Genomic DNA, 23671 nt, shown 5'->3' on the forward strand with positions numbered 1-23671 from the left:
CCTGCTACTCAGTCTGACATCTGTGCTTCTGAGAGTAAAAATCATTGGTCTCCTTGCTGTGAGTTGAGCCTGGCAGCTTGATAAAGCCAGAGCTCAGATCTTGTTTTAAATATCATTTCCCACAATGATCCCGAGGTGTTCAGCAAAAAAATCCTTTCACAATTCACTCGTCACCAGTCCCAATATTCTCCTCCAAACATTGGCATTAACAATCCATGAAAACAATGAAATAGGAAGATGTGAGTGTGATTCTTGAGGTGGAAGTGAACAGGAAGGTTTGGTCCCATCAGACACAAGACACAAATGAGATGGAGAAATACAGGTCATGCCGCATCCAGAGGACTTAAAAGGTAACCAATGTTTTGGGCCTGAGCCCTTCGTTGGGAATAAGGTTCAACTCCATTTGGTTTATCAGAATTCTATACCAATGGAGCAAACGTAGCACATGGAACATTACAGCACAGAACAGCTCCTTCAGGCCATAATGTTGTGACCCTACAACAATCTAACCCTTCCTTACCTCCTATTTTTCCTACATCCATGTGCCTATGTCAGAGTCTTTGGAATGTCCTTATTGCATCAGCCTGACAATCCATTCAGGGACCCACAGCTCTGTGGTAAAAAAACGTACCCCTGTCATCTCCTCTAAACGCCCCTCCACTCACCTTAAACAGATGCCCTCTGATATTTGCTATTGTCATCCCAGGACAAAGGTGCTGCCTGTCCCCCCTATCTAAGCCTCTCATAATCTTAGATACTTCTGTTAAACTACCTTTCGCTGCTTCAGAAAGACATTTTTAATTTGAATTCAGAGATACCTACAGCACATTTACAGGCCCTTCTGGCCCACGAGTGGCCGCCACCCATATACACCCCTGTGATTATTTAACCCATACATCAAAATGCCAAAATGCTGGAGAACTCAGCCGGTCTCACAGCGTTCATAGGAGGTAAAGATATATTACTGATGTTGCAGGCCTGAGCCCTTTTTCAAGGTAATATATAATTTAAAACAATTCGCATTGACCGAAGTGCTGCACAGACCATAAATTACATCTTAACTTAAGAAGTTTAAAGTGCAGTATAAAATGGGTCCCCAAGGTTCTGAATTGTACCTACTACATGGTAACAATCAACAATCACCTCAAAACACTTGGGAGTAAAAATACAGCCTGGGTTTGAAAGAGTTAAAGGAAGGAGCTGATCCCTGAGTTTGTGATTTGAGTGCAGAACAACCAAGCTCCCTAAATTGGCTGATCTGAGGGGTCTTGAGGAGGAGTAGGGTGTTAGGAGATTGGTGATATAGGAGGGGACTAGTCCATCGATGGCTTTGTAAACAAACTGGAGAACTTTAAAATCTATCCTGAGCCATTCTGGCAACCAGTGAAGGGAGGGGATAATAGGGGTGATAGGTCCCACTTCTTGGCTCCTGTCAGGGGCTTTGCTGCCACATTCTGAACCAGTTTCAGACGGGATAATGACGACTAAAGAGAATTAAAGAGAATTAGAGTAGTCTAAACAGGAGAAAATGAGGGCGTGGATAACTTTCTCGAGGTCTGTCAGTGCCAGGAATGATTTGATATTGGCAATTGTGCAGAACCGGAAAAAGCCACCTTTTCTACTGCATTGACGTTTGTCAAACTTGAAGGTGGAATCGAGTATCACACCAAGGGATTTGTTGACTTAATGAGTTGCCAAGGGTGTCAGAGATAATTGTGGTGGAGTTCGGGGTATGCAAATAGGATGATCTCAGATTTGCCTTTGTTTAGCTGCAGGGAGTTTTGAGCCATTCAGCACTTTATGTCCTCCAGACAGTCAATGAGGCTGGTTCTCTTTGCTTGATCATTGGGCTTCAGGATGAAATAGAGCTGTGTGTCATCAGCATAGCAGCAGAAGGAGATGCTGTGCTTTTGGATGATATGGCCGAGGGGAAGAGAATGGGGCCCAGAATAGGACCTCGCAGGAAAGGGTTCCAGAGGAGGATGAAAATTTGCTCATGTTGACTCAGAAAGTCCTATCACTAAGATAAGAATTAAACCAATTCAGGGTTGTGCCATCGACACTGACCCTCTGCTGGAGGTGATCTATTAAAATAGCATGATCCACAGTATTAAATGTTGCACTAAGGTCCAGGACGATTAGAATGGTGGAGCTTCCTGAGTCAGTGGCAAGGAGCAGGTCATTGTATACTCTGAGTAAGGCTGACTCTGTGCTATGGCAGGCCTTATAACATGACTGGAATTTTTGGATATGTTGTTTTGATGTTGGTAGGGCAACAAATGGCTGTTTCGGGACCTGAGAGAGCACACAACATGAGCTGGTCCCACAAATGATGACAATTTATTCTGTTTTTTTTTGGTCATGTAGACTGAATTGCACATATACTGGGGAGAGTTAGCATTCTTCAGAGAATGTCAAGCAGTCTCATGCACCCAGCAGATGAGGAAGCGGGCCATAAAGCTGATTTTGCCGCTACCTCCCAACAGAGCCACACTCCCTCGCAGCTGCTGTCGGTTATCGACCAGAATTATCAACTCAGGTCACCTGGAATGGGATTTCAATCCTGTGACCTGCTTTCAGAGATTCGAATGTTGCCTCCAATCAAAGGTTGCAGCAAGTAAGAGAGACAAGAAATGAACTACAATCCTTACATCCCACTAACAGCTCATGTCATCTGCTTGCTCACTCTCCAAGACAAAATACGACTCGCCTCACACCTCACCCATTGTTCCCTCCCTTTATCAGGGGCGTAGGAGGTGCAGTGGGAAGAACCTGGGTTATAGGGACACATAGTGTGAAAACAACTGGTCTGGCCAACTTGCCCACAACAACCAAAATGTCCCACCCACACCTATCCCACCTGCCTGGGTTTACCCCACATCCCTCTAAACCCATCCTATCCACATATTAAAATACAACCTTCTACACCCATTCCATACACCCACCACCCTCTGTTCCTGTTGAACCTTTCTCCCTCACCTTAAGCCCAGGCCTGAAACATTGGTTACTCTTTACTTCCCCTGGAGGCTACGTGACCTGCTTTTCTCCAGCACATCTTCACTCTCTATATTACCAATCAATTTAGTGTCACCCACAAACATGCTCATAATGCCATGTACGTTTTTACCCAACTCATTGATAAAGATGACGAACAGCAATGGGCTCAGCACCAAACCTTGAGGCACACTACATGTCATTGGCCTCTTGTCTGAGTGAGCAACTGCTGTACTCTTTGTAGCAGTGTCCACTGGGAGAGCTGAGTGATTAGGGTGGATGATGGGAAGAAAATCACATAGTTGCTTCATCCTGGATCGTCATCAAGGACAAAATTAGGCCATTTACCTCATGAGCATGGACAGATTATCAAGGTCACGCTCTTACACTAATCTTACCCTGTCGACAAAAGCTAGGACAATTATTGCCCACTTGGTTTTCTGTCAATCACCAGTAATTTAACAACTCAGCAGGGAACCTCTGTGAGTTAATCTTCTGGATCTATCTACCAGGAGGGGCATTGTCAAATCAAACCATGGAACCATTAAACTCAACAGTGCAATTATTCTGCATAGTCTCATTAACCTCCACCCAGACTATATCCCTCCATACCCTCCCATCCGTGTACCTGGCCAAATGTCAAAATTGATCCAGAATATCAATTATTGTGTATGTTCTACCTTTGTTAGCCCTTCCACAGCTCCGACTTTAGCTGGCAGCTTATTCCACACTCTCATCACTCTCTACAAGAAGGCATTTCCCCTAATACTCCCTTCTCACTTTTAACCCATGTCTTCTAGTTCTTGTGTCACCCAACCTTAGTGGTTGCATTTACTCCATCTTTTACCCCTCATAAGTTTGTATGCGTCTATCAACTCTCTCCTCTATCTCTGATGCTCCAATGAATTAAATGCAAACCTGTGGAACCTTTCCCTTTGTCTCAGCTCCTCAAGTCCCAGCAACATCCTTGTAAATATTCTCTGCACTTTCAATCATTCTTGATAGTTTTCTTTTTTATTAATTTTTAAAAATTTTTTACACATATTGACCAAAATACATACAGACATTTTTCTCTTGAATATATAGTGTCATTTTCTCCCCTTTTTCCCCCGTCGCTTCCCTCCCTCCCTCTCCCCCTTCCCATTTATTCAAAGTTCAATCTATAAGATACATTAAATCCGTTAAACAATGTTGTCACTTAATAAAATAAACAAGAAATTTTTATTTTTTACTTTTATATACTGAGTCAGTTCATTTTGTTGTCTTCTCCTTCTGTCATTTTAGGTGGTGGAGGTTCATGGTAGGATTTCTCTATTGTATTTCATGTATGGTTCCCATATTGGTTCGAATATTGTGATGTTATTTCTTAAATTATATGTTATTTTTTCTAATGGAATACATTTATTTATTTCTATGTACCATTGTTGTATTCTCAAGTTGTCTTCTAATTTCCAGGTTAACATAATACATTTTTTTGCTACAGCTAGGGCTATCATAATAAATATTTTCTGTGCTCCATCCAAATCGAATCCAAATTCTTTATTTCTTATTATACTTAGAAGGAAGATCTCTGGGTTTTTTGGTATATGGCTTTTTTTATTTAATATCTGGTTTAGATCTTCCCAAAATTTTTCCACTTTCTCACATGTCCAAATTGCATGTATTGTTGTTCCCGTTTCCTTTCTACAGCAAAAACATCTGTCTGATATTGTTGGGTTCCATTTATTTAACTTTTTGGGTGTGATGTATAGCCTGTGTAACCAATTATATTGTATCATGCATAACCTCATGTTTATTGTATTTCTCATGGTTCCGGAGCATAGCTTTTCCCATGTTCCATTCTTTATCTTTATGTTTAGATCTTGTTCCCATTTTTGTTGAAGTTTACAGTCTGTTTCCTCGTTCTCCTTTTCTTGCAGTTTGATGTACGTTTGTTATAAATTTTTAAATTATCATTGTGTCTGTAATCACATATTCAAAATTTCTTCCTTCTGGTAACCTCAGACTGTTTCCCAATTTGTCCTTCAAATGGGTTTTCAGTTGGTGGTATGCAAACCTTGTATCGTGAGTTATATTTGTCCTTCATTTGTTCAAAAGACAATAATTTATTTCCTGAAAAACAATTTTCTATTCTTTTGATCCCTTTTCTCTCCCATTCTCTGAAGGAAAGGTTATTTATTGTGAAAGGGATTAGTTGATTTTGTGTCAATATTAATTTTGGTAGTTGATAATTTATTTTATTTCCTTCTACATGAATCTTCTTCCAAACGTTGAGCAGATAGTGTAATACTGGTGAATTCCTACGCTGCACCAATTTTTCATCCCACTTATAGAGTATATGCTCAGGTATCTTCTCCCCTATTTTATCTAGCTCTAATCTGGTCCAATCTGGTTTTTCATTTGTTTGATAAAAATCTGATAGGTATCTTAATTGTGCTGCTCTATAATAATTTTTAAAGTTTGGTAGTTGTAAGCCTCCTTGATTGTACCATTCTGTTAATTTATCTAGTGCTATCCTCGGTTTCCCTTTGTTTTTGTACAGGGTGATGATGGTGGCATCACGAAGGTCCTGAGGCAATTTTCCTTGGTCCCAACAGTCAGCCTGAAGAAAACTGAGGTCCTCCATCAGCCAGCTCCCCACCATGACTACCAGCCCCCCCCACATCTCCATCGGGCACACAAAACTCAAAATGGTCAACCAGTTTACCTATCTCGGCTGCACCATTTCATCAGATGCAAGGATTGACAATGAGATAGACAACAGACTCGCCAAGGCAAATAGCGCCTTTGGAAGACTACACAAAAGAGTCTGGAAAAACAACCAACTGAAAAACCTCACAAAGATAAGCGTATACAGAGCCGTTGTCATACCCACACTCCTGTTCGGCTCCGAATCATGGGTCCTCTACCGGCATCACCTACGGCTCCTAGAACGCTTCCACCAGCGTTGTCTCCGCTCCATCCTCAACATTCACTGGAGCGCTTTCATCCCTAACGTCGTAGTACTCGAGATGGCAGAGGTCGACAGCATCGAGTCCACGCTGCTGAAGATCCAGCTGCGCTGGGTGGGTCACTTCTCCAGAATGGAGGACCATCGCCATCCCAAGATCTTGTTAAATGGCGAGCTCTCCACTGGCCACCGTGACAGAGGTGCACCAAAGAAAAGGTACAAGGACTGCCTAAAGAAATCTCTTGGTGCCTGCCACATTGACCACCGCCAGTGGGCTGATATCGCCTCAAACCGTGCATCTTGACGCCTCACAGTTCGGCGGGCAGCAACCTCCTTTGAAGAAGACCGCAGTGCCCACCTCACTGACAAAAGGCAAAGGAGGAAAAACCCAACACCCAACCCCAACCAACCAATTTTCCCCTGCAACCGCTGCAACCGTGTCTGCCTGTCCCGCATCGGACTTGTCAGCCACAAACGAGCCTGCAGCTGACGTGGACATTTACCCCCTCCATAAATCTTCGTCGCGAAGCCAAGCCGAAGAAGAAGATCCTCGGTTTCCCCCCTTTCCATAAGAATTTCCTTATTATTTTCTTTAGCTCCTTGAAGAATTTCTCTGTTAGGTGAATTGGTAATGATTGAAATAGGTATTGTATCCTTGGGAAGATGTTCATTTTAATACAGTTTATCCTTCCTATCAGTGTTAATGGTAAGTCTTTCCAGTGCTCTAAGTCATCTTGTAATTTTTTTCATTAATGGCTGATAATTTAGTTTATATAAATGGCCAAGATTATTATTTAGTTGTATACCTAGGATTCAAATTGCTTGTGTTTGCCATCTAAATGGTGATTCTTCCTTAAACTTTGTGAAATCCGCATTATTCATTGGCATTGCCTCACTTTTATTTGCGTTGATCTTGTACCCCGATACTTCTCCATAATCCTTCAATTTCTTATGTAATTCTTTAATTGATATTTCTGGTTCTGTTAAGTATATTATAACGTCATCTGCAAATAGACTGATTTTATATTCCTTCTCTTTTATTTTTATCCCTTGTATTTTATTTTCTGTTCTTATCAGTTCTGCTAGTGGTTCTATAGCTAACGCGAACAGTGAGGGAGATAGTGGACATCCCTGCCTTGTTGATCTGCTTAACTTGAATTGGTTTGATATATATCCATTTACTGTCACTTTCATCAATGGTCCCTTATATAATGCTTTAATCCAATTAATATATTTCTCTGGTAGGTTGAATTTTTGTAGTACTTTGAATAAATAATTCCATTCTACTCTGTCAAAGGCTTTCTCTGCGTCTAAAGCAACCACCACTGTTGGAGTTTTGTTTCCTTGTACTGCATGGATTAAGTTAATGAATTTACAAATATTGTCCGTTGTTCGTCTTTTTTTAATAAATCCAGTTTGGTCTAGTTTTACTATTTTTGGTACACAGTCGGCCAATCTGTTTGCTAATAGTCATCTTATAATCTGTGTTAAGTAGAGCTATTGTTCTATACGATGTTGATGTTAGTGGATCTTTCCCCGTCTTTGGTATTACTGTAATTATTGCTGTTTTCCATGAATCTGGTATGTTTTGTGTTTCTTCAATCTGGTTCATTACTTCCAGGAGGGGAGGAATTAATAAGTCTTTAAATGTTTTAAGGAATTCTATTTGGAATCCATCCTCTCCCGGTGTTTTATTGTTCGGTAGTTTTATTTTAATTTCTCCTGTATTTCTTCTATTTCAAATGGTTTTATTAATTTATTTTGCTCCTCTGTTTGTAATTTCGGTAGTTCAATTTTAGTTAGAAATTCATCTATTTTGTTTTCTTTCCCTTTGTTTTCAGATTGATATAATTGTTCGTAGAATTCCCTGAAGTTTTCGTTGATCTCCGTTGGGTTATATGTAATTTGTTTGTCCTTTTTCCTTGATGCCAATACCGTTCTTTTAGTTTGTTCTGTCTTAAGCTGCCATGCTAGTATTTTGTGCGTTTTTTCTCCTAGCTCATAATATTTCTGTTTTGTCTTCATTATGTTCTTCTCCACCTTATATGTTTGTAGTAACATAACATATTTGTAGTGTTTCATATTTTATTTTCTTGTCTGTCAATTCTCTTCTTTTAGTTGTATCTTCCTTTATTGCTAATTCTTTTTCTGTATTTGTTATTTCCCTTTCCAACTGTTCTATTTCTCGATTGTAGTCCTTCTTCATCTTAGTTACATAACTTATTATCTGTCCTCTAATGAATGCTTTCATTGCATCCCATAGCATAAATTTATTTTTCACTGATTCCGTATTTATTTCAAAGTACATTTTAATTTATCGCTCAATGAATTCTCTAAAATCTTGTCTTTTAAGTAACAAGTTTAGTCTCCATCTATACATTCTTGGTGGGATGTCCTCTAGTTGTATTGCCAATAACAGGGGTGAGTGATCTGATAACAATCTAGCTTTATATTCCATTTTCTTAACTCTTCCTTGAATGTGGGCTGATAACAGGAATAGATCTATCCTTGAGTATGTTTTATGTCTACTCGAATAATATGAATATTCCTTTTACTTTGGGTGTTGTTTCCTCCATATATCCAAAAGTTGCATTTCCTGCATCGATTTAATTATAAATTTGATTGCTTTGTTCTTTCTGTTAGTCTTTTTTCTAGTTTTATCCATGTTTGAGTCCAAATTAAGTTTAAAATCCCCTCCTATTAGTATATTCCCTTGATAGTTTTCTTGATGACCAAAACTACACACAATGCTCCAAACAGGCCTCACCAATGTCTTGTACAACTTTACCATAACATCCCCACTCCAAAATTGAATGTTATTATAAATGAAGACCAACATGCCAAAAACTCTCTTTCTGACCCTATGTCACCACTTTCAGAGAATTTTATATCTGTATTCCCAGATCCCCCTGTTCTACTGCACTCTTCAGCACCCAACCATTTATCGTGTTATGTCCTACCTTTGTTATCCTTCCCAAAGTTTTTCACTAAACTCCATGTGGACAACTTCCACCAACCTACCCTTTTAAAACTTCTTCACCCCCTGAATAAAATCAAAAAGGTATTAGGAGGACATGTCGAAGGGTTTGGCCCAAATCATTGACTCTACTGCTTGACCTGCTGAGCTTCTCCCACAGTGTGTTTCCCTTCAATTTGCAGCATCTCCTGTGTGTTCACAATGAGACAGCAACTCACCCACACAAAGCCATGCAGACTCTCCTCACATTACCAAGTGCAATAATTTCCCCGAGACTCAGTGAGTCACAGAGCACGGAAAACAGCACTTTGATCCAATGGGTGGTGCAGTTAGCACCACACCCTGGGTTCGAATCCCCTACTGTCTGCAAGGAGTTTATACATTCTCCCCATGACCATGTGGGTTTCCTCTGCATACTCCGGTTTCTTCCCATGTTCCAAAGATGTACAGGGTGATTTATTTTTAAAATTTAGACATAACCATGTTAAAAGGCACTTCTGGCCCACAAGCCCATGCTGGCCAAATACAATGATGAATCTACCTATTATCCTTAATCGGTTTCGGAGGGCGAAAGGAAACTGGAGCACCTGGAGGAAACCCATGCAGACCGGATTTGCACCCGGTTCGCTGGCACTAACTGTACCACCCAGAGTAGACTAATATGTTAATTGGCCACATGAGTGTATTTGGGCAGTGTGGGCTCACAGGAGGGCCTGTTTGTGTTGTTTTTCTAAATTAAAAATAATCCCCACCCTGACCAAAAAGTCCTACCAACACTAGTCCCACCTGCCTGCATTTGGCCCATCCTATCCAAGTATCCATCCAAATGTTTTTCTTAAACACTGCAATACACCTGCCTCAGCCACGTCCTGCAGCAGCCTGTTTCATACACCCATCACCGTCTCTGTAAAAAAAGTGACTCCTCGGGCTCCTGTTAAATTTTTCTCTCCCCACCTGCTCCAGACAAAAAAATTCTGTGTTTACCTAGTCTATTCATCATGATTTTGTACATAGAAATGAGATCATCGCTCATTTCCCCGCGTTCCAAGGGATAAAGCCCAAGCCTGCTCATCCTCTCCCTATAGCTTAGGTCATCTGCACACTCTCTGGCTGTAGCACGGTGACCAAAACTGATCAACCTTCCAAAGTGCAGCCCAAAATCTAAAAATACTTTTCCCTATATTAATTTCCCCTCTCTCTGATGTAAAGGCTCATAGGCCTATCATTCCCAATCCCTGTTGCCCTTCATAAATGACAAATCCACACTGCTACTTCCCATTCCTCAGGTCCTCTTCTGTGTCAAAGATCTCTGCCAAGACTCCAGCCATCTCCTTTTTTGCTTCCCTCAGTATCCTGGGATGGATCTCAACAAGCCCTGAGGACTTATTCAGCTTAATGTTTTTCAAGACACTAACACTTCCTCCTCCTTAAGATCAACATGCCTGAGAATTTCAACCAAACCCTTTTACTCCTTGGTAAACACTCATCAAGTCCCCTATACTCACACACTCCTGATCCTCCTCCTCTTGGCATCATGCACAATTTCCCACCTTTATCCTTGGGATAAATCCCAATCCCCTGCGACCTTTGCTCCTCATGCAAATAACCTGCCTTGGGACCCTGCTTTGTCCTGCTTGCAAATCATTTTTGTGGGCTATTTGTGTTCTATAAATTATTTCCTGCTTTCCTTATGCTCCTTAAGCATCTTCTCTGAGTGCAGGGAGGGTAGAGATGTTGACTGAGTGGTAAAGGTGTTGATCACTGCATTCACTGCAACAGAACTTCCCCCAGCCGTCTTGGATCTCACCATGCTGCTGGATCTGGGAGGGGATGTCGAGAGGGTGGGTCTGGACCTGTACTCACCTAAATCAATTCATGCATACATTGCTACTTTCTGAAGAGTGGGGTATCCTCATATCAAACCCCACAAATTGACTGAAAGGAACCACCATCATCCTATGTTTTGGGTGTTGAGGGAGTTGGAGAGGCATTGAGGGAGGTGTTGAAGGAGAGATAGAGTGGATGGCAGAGGGGAAATGTGTTGATGGAAAGGGTGAGACATCAAATGAGGGGTGAAGGCAATGAAGGAGGGGTAGAGGCATTGAGGGAGGAGTTTGGTATTGGGGAAGTGTTGAAAAAGGAGGGGGTTGAGAGAAGGGTGGTTGACAGAAGTGGAGAGGTGATGCAAGTGAAGCTACTGAACTAAATAGTAGCCCATGATATTATGGGAAATGTACCAGCATATAAATGGAAGGTTAGCCGACTGGCTGAAGGCGAAGTGTGGGAATAAAGGGGGCCTATTCGGGTTGGTTGTTGATGACTAGTGGTGTTCCGCAGGGGTCTGCTACTTTTCATGGTGTATGTAAATAATTTAGATGGTGGGCTTGATGGTTTTGTGGCCAGGTTTACTGATAATATGAAGGATAGGTGGAGGGGTGGGTGGTGTGAGGACCGAGGGAGTCTGTAGAGAGACGTGGACACGTTAAGAAAATGGGCAAAGAAGTGGCAGATGGAAGTATACTGTCATGTACTTTGGTAGAAGAAATAAAGTTGACTATTTTCTTAATGGGGAGATATTCATAAACTGGTGGTTCAAAAGTCCTGGGTGTCCCAGTGCAGGGTTCCCTGAAGGTTAATTTGCAGGTTGAGTCGATAGTAAGGAAGGCAAATGTAATGTTTGGATTCATTTTAAGATTGCGAGAATAAAAAGGCAAAGCAGTAATGGACTGGGTGTTGGGGAAGGGGAGGCTGCTGGGGAGGAGGGAGGTGTTGAGTGAGGGCAAGGAGAAGGAGTTGAGAGTGGTGAGGTATTGAGTGAGAGATGGTCTAGAGCACGTGGAGAGGTGATGAGGGAGGGGTTTTGAGAAAGGGGCGGTGAAGGAGTGATTATAGAGGGAGGGGAGGGTATTCATGAGGGGGTGGAAGATGATGCAGGGGAAGGGTGTTGAAGTTGGGGAGGGGAAGTAGGGAAGGTGAGGAGGACGGAGGGAGGGATCTGTGCACAGGGAGGGGATTTATGTACAGGGAAGGTGTTTACATACAGGGAAGGGTCTGTGTACAGGGAAGTTGTGTACAGGGAGGGGGGTAAGTGTTCAGGAAGGGGGTAAGTGTTTAGGGAGGATTCTGTGTATAGGGAGGGGGGTAAGTGTACAGAGAGGGGTCTGTGTACAGGGAGGGGGTACATGTTCAGGGAAGGGTTTGTGTACAGGGAGGGTGGTTTGTGTACAGGGAGGGGTTTATGTACAGGGAGGGGATTATGTACAGGGAGAGGTTTGTGTACAGGGAGGGAGAGGGTGTTAAGGTTTGGTTTAGGGGAGGGATGTTGAGGGCACGAGGGGACAGGAGTGTGAATGAACAGGAGGGGTGTTTACGGAAGGGAGTGGTATTGATGGAGGAGGAGGGGTGTTTACGGAGGGGCGTGGTATTGTTGGAGGAGGAGGGGTGTTTACAGAGGGGAGTGGTATTGATGGAGGAGGAAGGGTGTTTACGGAGGGGTGTGGTATTTTTGGAGGAGGAGAGGTGTATACGGAGGGGAGTGGTATTGATGGAGGAGGAGGGGTGTTTACAGAGGGTAGTGGTATTGATGGAGGAGGAGGGGTGTTTACGGAGGGGCGTGGTATTGTTGGAGGAGGAGGGGTGTTTACGGAGGGGAGTGGTATTGATGGAGGAGTAAGGGTGTTTACGGAGGGGTGTGGTATTGTTGGAGGAGGAGAGGTGTTTACGGAGGGGAGTGGTATTGATGGATGAGGAGGGGTGTTTACAGAGGGAAGTGGTATTGATGGAGGAGGAGGGTTTTTACAGAGGGGTGTGGTATTTAGGAAGGGGGAGGAGTGTTGAGGAAGGGGGAGGAGTGTTGAGGAAGGGGGGCTGATATCGTTCACTCCCCATTCCACCCCCTCGCTCCTCCCTTGTCTACCCCCTCCCCACCCAACTCCGTCTCTGTCCAACCCCCAGCCCTGGCGTCTCCACACCATTGCACAATTACTCCACACCCACCTCCCCACATTGCAGAAGGCATTCCCAGGATGATGCTCTGAACAGCTTCCCTCCCTCCGTGAACAGGTCCCTGTCCAAAAACTCCACTGCTCCTTGTCTCCCAAGGATGCTGCAGCGAGCTGTGCATGTACCAATCCTTACTCAGAGGTAAGGCATCCGGCCGTGAGAGGTGTAGTCCCAGGCCCTGACCCCTCTCACCTTCTGGGTGTAGTCCATTGCCTTCAGCACGAACAGGTTGAGGGATTCCAGGCAGGCCAGCACCTCCTCGTAGTCACCCATATGTGCGGCAAAGTAATCTGGAGAGGAGGAGCAGGGCATAGTTATCCTTCAGTTCCACATCCTGGTGGAAGGAAGCAGGGGTATTACCCTTCAGCCCCACTCTGGGGAAAAGGGACAAGGGTATTACCCTTCAGCCCCAACCCTGGGGAAAGGGACAGGGGTAGGGGCATTACGCTTCAGCCTCACTCCGGGGGAAGGTGGCAGGGATATTACCCCAAGGGAGGGATTATGGTGCCTTACCCTTAACCCCCACACCCTGAGAGTGAATATGGCCCATTATCCTTCACTCCCACACCCCTGGGAGGGAGAGACAGGGACAGTGTGACATCCTTCAGCCCACACCAGGAGGTGAAGAGGGAGGGGCACACAGTTCTTCATGGACCACCCACAGATCTCAAAGTCCTGAAATGGCCCTGCCCCTTCTGCTCTCCCCCTATCCTGATGTACCCCTTTCCTCATCATTCTCCTCCCTGCTCCTCTGTGGATCCATTCCCTTCTCCCTAATGGATTCACCCACTCTCTCTCTCCCCACTGGATTCCTTACCCCACCTCCTTTATCCACTGGATTATCTCATGTCACCAACAGTTCACCACTGATTACCCTCACTCAATCCCCTTTACCCAATATATCTCACCCACCACCTCTCCCCAATGGAATCCCTCTCCCCATCCTCTTGCCACTGGTTAACTTCCACACCCTGTCTCCCACTGTATTCCATCCCCACCCCATTTCACAACTGGATTTTCTCCCCCGTTGCTCTCCCACTGGATTCCCTGCTCCCTCTCACCACTAGATCCTCTCTATGAATTTTACCCACTGGATTCATCCTCTCATCACTGGATTCTCTCTCCCACCCACTTCTTTCCTTTGGTTTCCCTTATCCAGCCCTTCTCTCCTTCCCCCACCATATCCCAAATGGACTCCCTCCCCACTCCTCTCTCTGCACTGGCTTTTCTTCTGTCCTTCACCCCACGAGATTTACCCCATGGCTTGTTCTCCACTGGATTTCCCCCCACTTCATTTGCCCACTGAATTCCCCCAGCCCTCTCCACACTGGATTCCCTACCACCACTCCATCTACTGGATCCCTCACTCCCTCTCCATTGGATTGCCCCCCCCCCTCACTGGATTTTCCCCTCCCCTCTCTACTGCATTGCCTGGCACCACTCACCCCATGGGACTCCCCCATGTCCATCTCTCCACTGGATTTTCTCCAAAACCCCTTGTCCCACTGAATTCTCCCACCAACTCCACTTGTGTACTCCATCAAATCTTCCCTCATTCTCCGAAACTCCTCGGAATAAAGAAAGCCCTAACTTTTTCTCCTGGATGACAATAGCAAATACCAGAGAACATCTGTCCACAGTGGGTGTAGGGAAGTTTAGGGGAGTGGTGGGTGCCTGTAATGCATTGCCAGGGGTGGTGGTGGAGGCTGGTACAACAGGGACATTCAAAAGACTCTTAGACACATGGATGGGTTTGAATGGACTATTAGTTTGTTGTGGAGTAGATTTACACAGGTTGGCACATGATGATGGGCCGAAGGGCCTGTGCTATGCTGGAATGTTCGATGTGTATTCAGTCTTTCCCAGTAACTCAGCTCTTTGTTGCAGCAACATCCTGGTAAAATATCTCTGAAAACACGATTTATGACAAGTTGCAACAGTGGCTGGTTGCAGCACCCCATCAGTCAACCCCACCTCCTTGGTCACCCCATTCACACCCTCAGGTACCCCCTCGGGAACCTGCCCACCCTCTTGGGCACCTGTTCACTCTCTTGGGAAGCTCCAACCCCCTCAGGAACCCACCTCGGGCACCTCACCCCCTCGGTCTCCCCTCATCCTCGGACACCCCCTTACCTAACCAGGCATCCTCTTATCCCCTCATCCCCTTGGGCACACCATTTCTCGCTCAGGAACCTCCTCACTCCCTACCCTCTCAGGAACCCCATCAGGCACCTCTCACCTCCTTAGGCTCCCCTCACCCCCACTCTGCCCACTAACCTGCAAAGCAGTCTGCTCTGAATTCAGCTTGGGCTGGGACTCGAACTGGGGACTCAGTGTGCCTCAAGACCCACAATGGTTCCTGAGCTGGGTGCCCAAGGGAAGTGTAGCAGGGACAGCTGGGCTCAAAGCCTCACAGCCTCAGCTCCTGACCCTCCCAAGAGATCCTCTGTCTTCTTCTGCAGGACTCCTGCAGTAAGGTGGGAACACCATCACAGCAAGGAACAGGCCCTTCAGCCCAGTTCATCCCTGCTGAACCAAGGTGACCACCAGAACATTCCATTCATGTGCATTCGGCCCACTGTGTTCCTGGATTGTTGTTCTGTGTGACAAGCCAAATGGAGAGGGGCTCTGCAGGGCAGGAGGAGAGGTAGCAAAAGGCGGAGACACCAGACTTACCACAGAGTTCCTTGGTGTCAACGTGACTGTGGCAAGGCAAGGGGAGAGAGAAACAGAGAGAGATGTTACTTCCAAGCACTTGTTGATTGATGGGTGGGGAAGGAAAGGTCACAGGGGAGAAGCCAACAGTGAGTCCTGACAATCCCATGAACCTGGTGGAGCCAAAGCTGGGTCTACCCCTTTATAGGTTATGATGGTGTGGTTAATGGTGGAGCTATATCTATTCTGGGTGTCATGGTGTAGGAAATGGAATTACACCTGCACAATGTGTTCATTGGTAGCTTTACACCTGACATTCTCACCATTGGTGGGTCCCCATCTGTACAGAGTGTGACAGTCTTGTATATTGTGGATGTACACCTGTATAGGGAGTGTCAATTAGTCAATGTTTGGTTTACACCTATACAGGGGATGGCACCAATGGTTTTTAACTTGTCTAGGTGTGAGTGTAGTCAATGGTTGGTTTGATACACTATCAATAACTTCAGAAACTAGGCTTTTATTAACTACAGAATGGATATCCATCCATGCTGGTCGACTGTCCTGTTCTGAGGAGGGGGCTGTGGCACAGTCAGTGGGAGGAGCATCAGACACAGTCAGAAATAGACAGGTCCTAACACATCCAAACACATCTTTTATTAACTACAGAATGGATATCCATCCATGCTAGTTAACAGTCCTGTTTTGAGCAGGGGCTGTGGCACAGTCAGTGGGAGGAGCATCAGACACAGTCAGAAATAGACGGGTCCTAACACATCCAAACATATCTACAGTGGTTTATCACAGTCACCCATTGTTTTAGAAAGAGTCCTGCGGGGTGAAATCATCTAACAGTTCTTATAGGTTGAGTCTTTTGGGTGGTCTGGTTTGCCGGCTGCAGTGCAGGTGTTGAACTTTGGTTGGTCTGGGACACCTGTATGTTGCCATCGGTGATAGCATGGTGCCGAATCTGACTTGTCATCCACTGGACCAGGGGTAACATGCTGTGATACTGGTGCATTCTGGTTAGTGGTAGATGAAAGGGGTGTGGGTTGGTCAGCAAGTCTCAGGGACTCTGAGGGCACCAGGTCTTGAATGGAGACCATGTCCTCGTGCCCATCACAGTATGCCACATAAGCATATTGGGGTTGGGGCTGGCCTTTTGACCAGTGGGTCAGACTTATGGCTCGTCGCATGATTCCAGAGGAGGACCAGCCCTGGGGATGTCAGCCAGGACAGCAGCATGGTCCCTGAAGCAGATTTCCTGGGGAAGGAAAACATTCTTTCACGTAGAGTGGCATTGGTGGTGGTGCATAGGAACAATCTCATTGAGTGGAATGCATCAGCGAGGACATCTTGCCAGCAGGAGAATGGATGTTCTAGTCCTTAGGGCAAGGAAAATGGCCTTCTTGACAGTAGCATTCTCCCTTTCCACCTGTCCATTGCCTGGGGAGGGGGAGGGGGGTTTGTAGCTGGTGGTCCTGCTCGTGGCAAGCAGGTACTGATGCAGCTCATCACTCATAAGAGGACCCCTAGTCGCTATGGATAGAGCAGGGGTACCTGAACAGGGTGAAGAGGTTGGGTAGGGCCTTGATGATCATGGAAGCGGTCATGTCCGGACAGGGAATGGTGAGTTCTCATTAATAATATTGAGGAAGTACATGCTGTGGTTGGAGGAGGGGGAGGGCCCCTTGAAGTTGATGCTCAGATGTTTAAGAGGAGGGTGGCCTATATCAGGTACGCTCTGTCTGACTGATAGAAATGTGGTTTGCACTCCGCACGGACCTGAAGATTTTTGGGCATAGTCCTGACCTCCTCAATAGAGTAAGATAAATTGTGACTTTGACAAAGTGGTAGAACCTGGTGATCCTGGGGCAGCAGAGGTAGTTGTGAAAGGCTTGTGACTGGTCTATTTGTGCCCTGCAGGATAGGGCATCTGGAGTTTCATTGAGTTTTCAGGGCCAGTACAAGATATTGTAATTGGAGGTGGAAAGTTCAATTCTCCACCTCAATATCTCAATATCTTGCTGTTTTTAATTTTACCTCACTGCTGGTTATTGAACATGAAGGCAACTGCACATTGGTCAGTCAGCAAAGTAAATTGTTTGCCAGCAAGGTAGAGTCTCCAGAGCCGTACCACTTTGACAATGACCTGGGCTTCCTTCTCCATCAAGGAGTGTCAGATTTTGGGGCCCTGGAAGATGCAGGAGAAAAAAGGCTACGGATCTGCCTGCCTAGTTAAGGGTGGCGGCCTGGGCAAAGTTGGATGCATCACTCTACACCTAGGACAGGATGGATTCGTCCACGGCGTGCATCGCGGCCTTGGGAATGTCTGCCTTGATGCAGCTGAAGGCTGAGCTGGCCTCTGGCATTGGGAAAAAGAGGTGGATTTGTGGTCACGATCGGGGCCAATGGTTCTGTTCTCTATGACATAGCCAAGGATAGCAAGGTGAGATATGTAAAGTACAGAGTTATCCTTAGACAAGTTTAAGGAGTTTTGTGGTTTGGAGGAATTTTTGGAGATCGGTATCATGATTCTGTATGTCATGGCCACAAATGTTGACATTGTCTAGATAGTGGAATGCGGCCTGCAGCTCATACTGGTCAAAGTGGTCCATCTACCGCTGGAAGACCAAGACCCCGTTGGTGACAGCAAAGGGAACCCTCAGGAAATGGTAGAGGTGGTCCTCAGGGAAGATGGGGAGCTGGTGACATGCTGTCTTTAGATCGATGGTGGAGAATACCTAATATTGAGTGATTTGATTCACCATGTCAGATATGCAGGGAAGACGGTACGCGTCCAGCTGTGCGTATGTTAATGGTCTGACTGTAGTTGATGACCATTCTTTGTTTTGCCCCATTATTAACTACCACTACTTGGGCTTGCCAAGAGCTGATGCTGGCTTTAATGATCCCCTCATTCAGAAGCTGCTGTACCTCCAACCTGATAAGTGCCCTATCCCCTACTTTAGGTGTCCACAGGCTATACAGTCAGGGGTGAGGTTTGCAAACAGCACAGGAGAGGTAATCTTGAGGATTGAGAGGCCGCGTGTTGCGTGAGGTGGGCAATCGGCTGATTGCTGGCTGGAAATGATAAGAGAAGCCAGGGGATTTCTGCAGGTGGAGTGCAGTGGGCCATTTAAATACTGTTGGTTACAGACAGAGGGGGTGTTGGGGCCCGTCTTACTCCAGCAGCATACCAGCACAAAGCTATGGCATCAAGATTTAAAAGTTTTTGTAGTCTGTGGCCCATATACTCCGTCACTACACAGTAGCCATGGTCATCAACTGTTTGGGACCTTGAAGCCAAGGAGAAAGGGCAGGCAGAGAGGAGAGGAGAGAGGGGAGAGAGGAAGGGGAGAGGAGAGAGGAAGGGGCAGGGAGAGGAGAAAGGGGCAGGGAGAGGAGAAAGGGGCAGGGAGAGGAGAGAGAAGCATGCAGGGAGAGGAGCACTGGCCTTATTGTAAGGGAGCAGCGCTGCACTGTGTCGGAGTGGATGAAGATGTCTGAGCTCCTAGCTTGTCATATGGCCATTGACCTTGATGTCCAACATTGATCTGGAGAGTTCGAGAGGGCTCCACTGGTCTAGTGTGATGGAGGCCAGTATTGAGTCACTATTGCAATGTTCAGGCATTCAGTTCCAAGATGGCAACCCACATGGTCTGCACAGGGCACTACTAGGTTTCGAGGGGGACCCGGGCTTACACACTTTGGTGTAGTGTCCCTGGCGGGACGTGGTGGTATTCCACAGGCCTGTGATCCTCCCACTTCCAAGATGGCAGCATCTGTGGTGGCCGCGTTGTCAGCAGAGTAGACGTCCATATTTCGGAGGGCCACCTCTAGCATGTCTACTAGCTCGTTGGCCTTTTGCAAATTGATCTCACCTTGCTTGAACAGTCTCTGGTGCATGTAACTAGATCTTATGCCTCTGACATAGGCGCCTTGAATCAAGTTGTCTGTGTTCACCGCAGCTGTCACTGTCTTGCAGTCGCAGGCCCGACCAAGGGTTTGCAGAACCCGAAGGTACTCAGTCCTTGATTCCTTACTGCTTACGGGCAGCCAGGAGATGCCTCGCGAAAACTTTGTTTACCTTCCTCCTATACTGACTTTTCAGAATGTATATTGCTTCTGGGTACAACTGGGGATCCCTGATCATTGAGTATGACTGGGCGTCACTGATGATTGAGTACGACTGGGCATCCCTGATCATTGAATACACCAGGAGCCCGACCCGGGAATACAGCACTTGCAGCCTGTTGTACTCAGATCGGACAATAGCGGAGGAGGCCTGCTTCGAAGCAACACAGCCAGAGTTCAGAGCTGTTGGATGCATTGGGCGATTGTGGGTCGAGGTCCATCTTTTCTGGCTTCAGGATCTGCTCCCCTTTCAAAAAACAACTGTAATTAATAAAATTGATGCACTATCAATAACTTCAGAAACTAGAAGTTGTAAAGAAACTGATAGGCTTTTATTAACTACAGAATGAATGTCCATCCATGCTGGTCGACTGTCCTGATCTAAGGAGGGGGCTGCGGCACAGTAGCCTTTATTCAGGGGTCAGTAGGAAGAGCCTCAGGTACAATCAGCAAGGGGCATGTCCTAGCACATCCAAACATAAACACATACACAGTGGTTTACCAGAGGGTTTACACCTGTACAGATTGTGATGGTGTTGTCGATGGTGTGACATTGTCATCTATTGTGGGTCTACACCTGTAGGGGATATGATTGTGTAGTCAAAGGTAGTAGAGGAAAGGGCAGGGAGAGGAGAGAGGAAGGGGCAGGGAGAGGAGAGAGGAAGGGGCAGGGAGAGGAGAGAGGAAGGGGCAGGGAGAGGAGAGAGAAAGGGGCAGGGAGAGGAGAGAGAAAGGGGCAGGGAGAGGAGAGAGAAAGGGGCAGGGAGAGGAGAGAGAAAGAGGCAGGGAGAGGAGAGAGATGGGGCAAGGAGAGGAGCACAGGTCAAAAGGTAACAGGTGGGAGAGTAGAAGAGAAACAGCCTAGAAGTGATGGGGGAGTGGTAGGTCTCTGATAGGAGAGCAAAGGGAAAGTGTTGAGGAACTGATGTATAGGGAAAGAGGGAGGCTTGGGGGTGAGCTTCAGCAGAATTAGAAAAGTCAATGTTAATGCCCTGTAGTTGGAGCGTGCCCAGATGGAATATCGGGTGTTGTTCTCCCAATTTGTGAGTAGCCTTGGTTTGGGAGTGCATGAGACCATGAACAGTGTGCCAATGGGGTGTGGAATTAAAATGGGTGGCTACTGGGCAGTCCTTGCTGTTGCAGTGGACAGAGTGAAGGTGCTCAATGAAAACATCTCCCAGACTGAGTCCAGTGTCCCCAATGTAACTGACATCTGGAGCCTCACATGTAGTGAATTGACTCCTTCTAGGGCAGTCTTAATGAAAAATACAGCCCTATGAGTACACAAGCCTGTAGCTCTGAACCAAATTCTGGGTTCAAGTACCTTTGGATAATGTTCCAATGGTTGGTGAGAACACTTGGCCACCAGCTCCATGCAAGGACAGGGTGAGGGGTCCGAGATTTCGCAATCTGTCTCAGTGTGCGATGTTAACACTCTGCTTGAAGGGAGCTTGACATTGAGCATGGAGAGCATTGTAGTAAGCAGGGACAGGCAGTGGGGAGGGTAACCCAGCCAATTAACATAACCAGTGACGACTACAGAAACTTTCAGCAACTTTGAGCACAGAGATGAGGAGGTTTCTGCAGCCAGAGGTGGGTGAATCTGTGGAATCTGTTGCCGCAGACGGCTGTGGAAGCCACCTCATGGGATATATTTAAAGTGGAGGATGACTGGTTAGTAAGGGTGTCAAAGGTCATGGGGAGAAGGCAGGAGAATGGGTTTGAGAAGAAAAATAAGTCCACTTGGTATGTCTATCACAGATGACCTGTTCTGGACTCACACTTTTTTATTAGCCCAGAAGGTGCAGCAGCAGTTGCACTTCCTCACTTCCTTCCATCTTGATAACATTTATCAGGAGCACAACTGAGAGAGACCTGTCCAGCTGCAACGTGGTGTAGGACGGCAGCTGCAAAGCATCGGACTGGAAATTAATACAGACGATCATTAAAACGGCGAAGACCACTGGGGTCACCCTTTCCTCTATTGACGACATTCACCGGGGGTGTTGCTTAAATAAGGCTCAGATAATTATTGAAAACCTTTTCCATGCAGTATGGGCTGGGAAATAACTCCATCCTGCAGGCTGTGAGATTGATGAACAGTAGCCTATAACTGAGCAAATCATCATAAATTGTTTATATCCATTTATTTAAATTATGTCTACATGTACAATTGTTATAATTGTGCATTGTGTATTGTGTGTGTATGCCCCGTGGTTTGGAGAAATGCTGTGTGGTTGGGGTGTCTTTGTACAGTCAGATGATAATAAACTTGAACATCAGCCATGATTTGAATAGCAGTGAAGACTCAATGGACCAAATGGCCTAATTCTGCTCCTAGATCTTGAAGTCAACTCCTGATAAGCAAAGCATAAAACTACCAAGCCCCTCTGGCACTGCTATTACTGCTGGGGTCTGTGTCCACTGGCCTCGGGCTGCTTTCGGAGGATTTGGCCCAACCTCACTGCCTTCCCATTGGGTTCAGGACTAGCCTAGGTGCTGACCAGTCTGGGCACTCCCCACTCAAGGGGGTCAGTGAGGGTGAGGAATGAGGCAGGCAGAAGACTTGAACTTGGAGCTCAGAATGAGGCAGCCCAACCCACCCTATGTCATGAGGTGTGACCCAAGTTGAGCAAGGCAGACATGGGTGGGAGGGGGAAGGCGAATGGTGCTCACTTGGTCTTGTCCAGATCGATTGCGTGGAACAGACTTTCTAGCTCCTCTTCATTGAGGATGCCGTCCGAGAAAAAGGTCCGGAATTCATCCAAAGACAACTTGCCGTCATCTGGAAGACAAGACAGGAGTGTGAGTTACCCCCAGCACCTCCCCCTCCCACTCTAATCGCTCCGCATTACACCCAGGGATGAGCACACAGACCTGCAGGAGGGCTCTCCACACAGCCGGGGTCGAACTGTGGGAGGGCTCACCCCACACTCAGGGTCGAGCTGTGGGAGGGTTCTTCCCACATCCAGGGTCAAGCTGCGAGAGGGCTCTCCCCACACCTGGGGTCGAGCTGCAGGAAGGTTCTCCACACACCCGCGGGATGGCTCTTACCAGGTCTGGCACCATCCGCAGGGAAATAAAGGTCAGTCAATATTTCAGGTTGGGATCACTGATCAAGGCCAAGATGGAAGAAATGTGTCTAAATGTGGAGAGGTGCAGGGGTAATAGTTCGACATCGTCTTTCCCACAGCACAGTGACCAAAATAACATATAGCTCCAAATGGGATATCAACACCTTACATTCCATTTGGACTCTCTCCAACCAGATCGCAATGTCATCCACATCTCCAATTTCTGTTACCCTCTCTCCAGGTCTCTCTCTTTCTCTATCCCTCTGCTTCTTTCCTCCAGCTTCCCAATCCCTTCCTTTCTTCTCATATCAGAGTTAGTCTCGGCCCCTCTCTCAATATCACTTCTCAGTTTATTTCTCCCTCCCACCTGTATTCTCTTACCTGTCAGTATGTGCTTTTCCCTCTGCCCCTCCTTCCCTCCCTCCTCTCCATTGTGCCACTGTGCCAAAAACCTTTCTGATCACTCGATCGGTGTGTGACACCATTTTCAGGGTACTGTGTTCCTGTACTCATAGAACCATCTGCTCGACAATAATCTTCAGATTCCTACCACTCACTGTGCAACACAGTGTCCAAAATCCTGTACTCAAGACCCCATATGATGAAAGCAAGTACATCTTGCATCTTCTCCACAACCCTTTCGACCTATGACTCCACTTTCAAGGAACTGTACTTACACCTCTGGATCTCTTAGTTTAACTAGACTTCAAGAAGCCCACCATTCACTATCCTGCTGCAACAATAAACTCGCATTTGTCTGAGGTAAATACCACCTGGCATTTATCTTCTACAACTCCTATGTTTTAGATGAGTTTCCTGTAAAAAAGCAACTTCTTAACATGAGCTAAAACTCACTTCCTTTTAATTGAATTATTGAGCCTG

General features: G+C 46.1%; 1 protein-coding gene across 7 annotated transcripts in view; it reads right to left on the reverse strand.

Annotated features, from left to right (window-relative positions):
• Window positions 1–23671, reverse strand: part of necab2 (N-terminal EF-hand calcium binding protein 2) — a 73344-nt gene that overhangs the window by 23807 nt on the left and 25866 nt on the right. For all 7 annotated transcript variants that reach the window (XM_069900933.1, XM_069900932.1, XM_069900931.1 and 4 more), the window contains 3 exons: window positions 22392–22500; window positions 15600–15625; window positions 13116–13213 (listed from right to left, as the gene is read on the reverse strand). In XM_069900933.1, the coding sequence (XP_069757034.1) occupies window positions 13116–13213; window positions 15600–15625; window positions 22392–22500 (233 nt within the window). The remainder of the gene's footprint in view (window positions 1–13115; window positions 13214–15599; window positions 15626–22391; window positions 22501–23671) is intronic.

Source organism: Narcine bancroftii, chromosome 10 (assembly GCF_036971445.1).
Source record: "Narcine bancroftii isolate sNarBan1 chromosome 10, sNarBan1.hap1, whole genome shotgun sequence".
Classification (NCBI taxonomy): Eukaryota; Metazoa; Chordata; class Chondrichthyes; order Torpediniformes; family Narcinidae; genus Narcine; species Narcine bancroftii.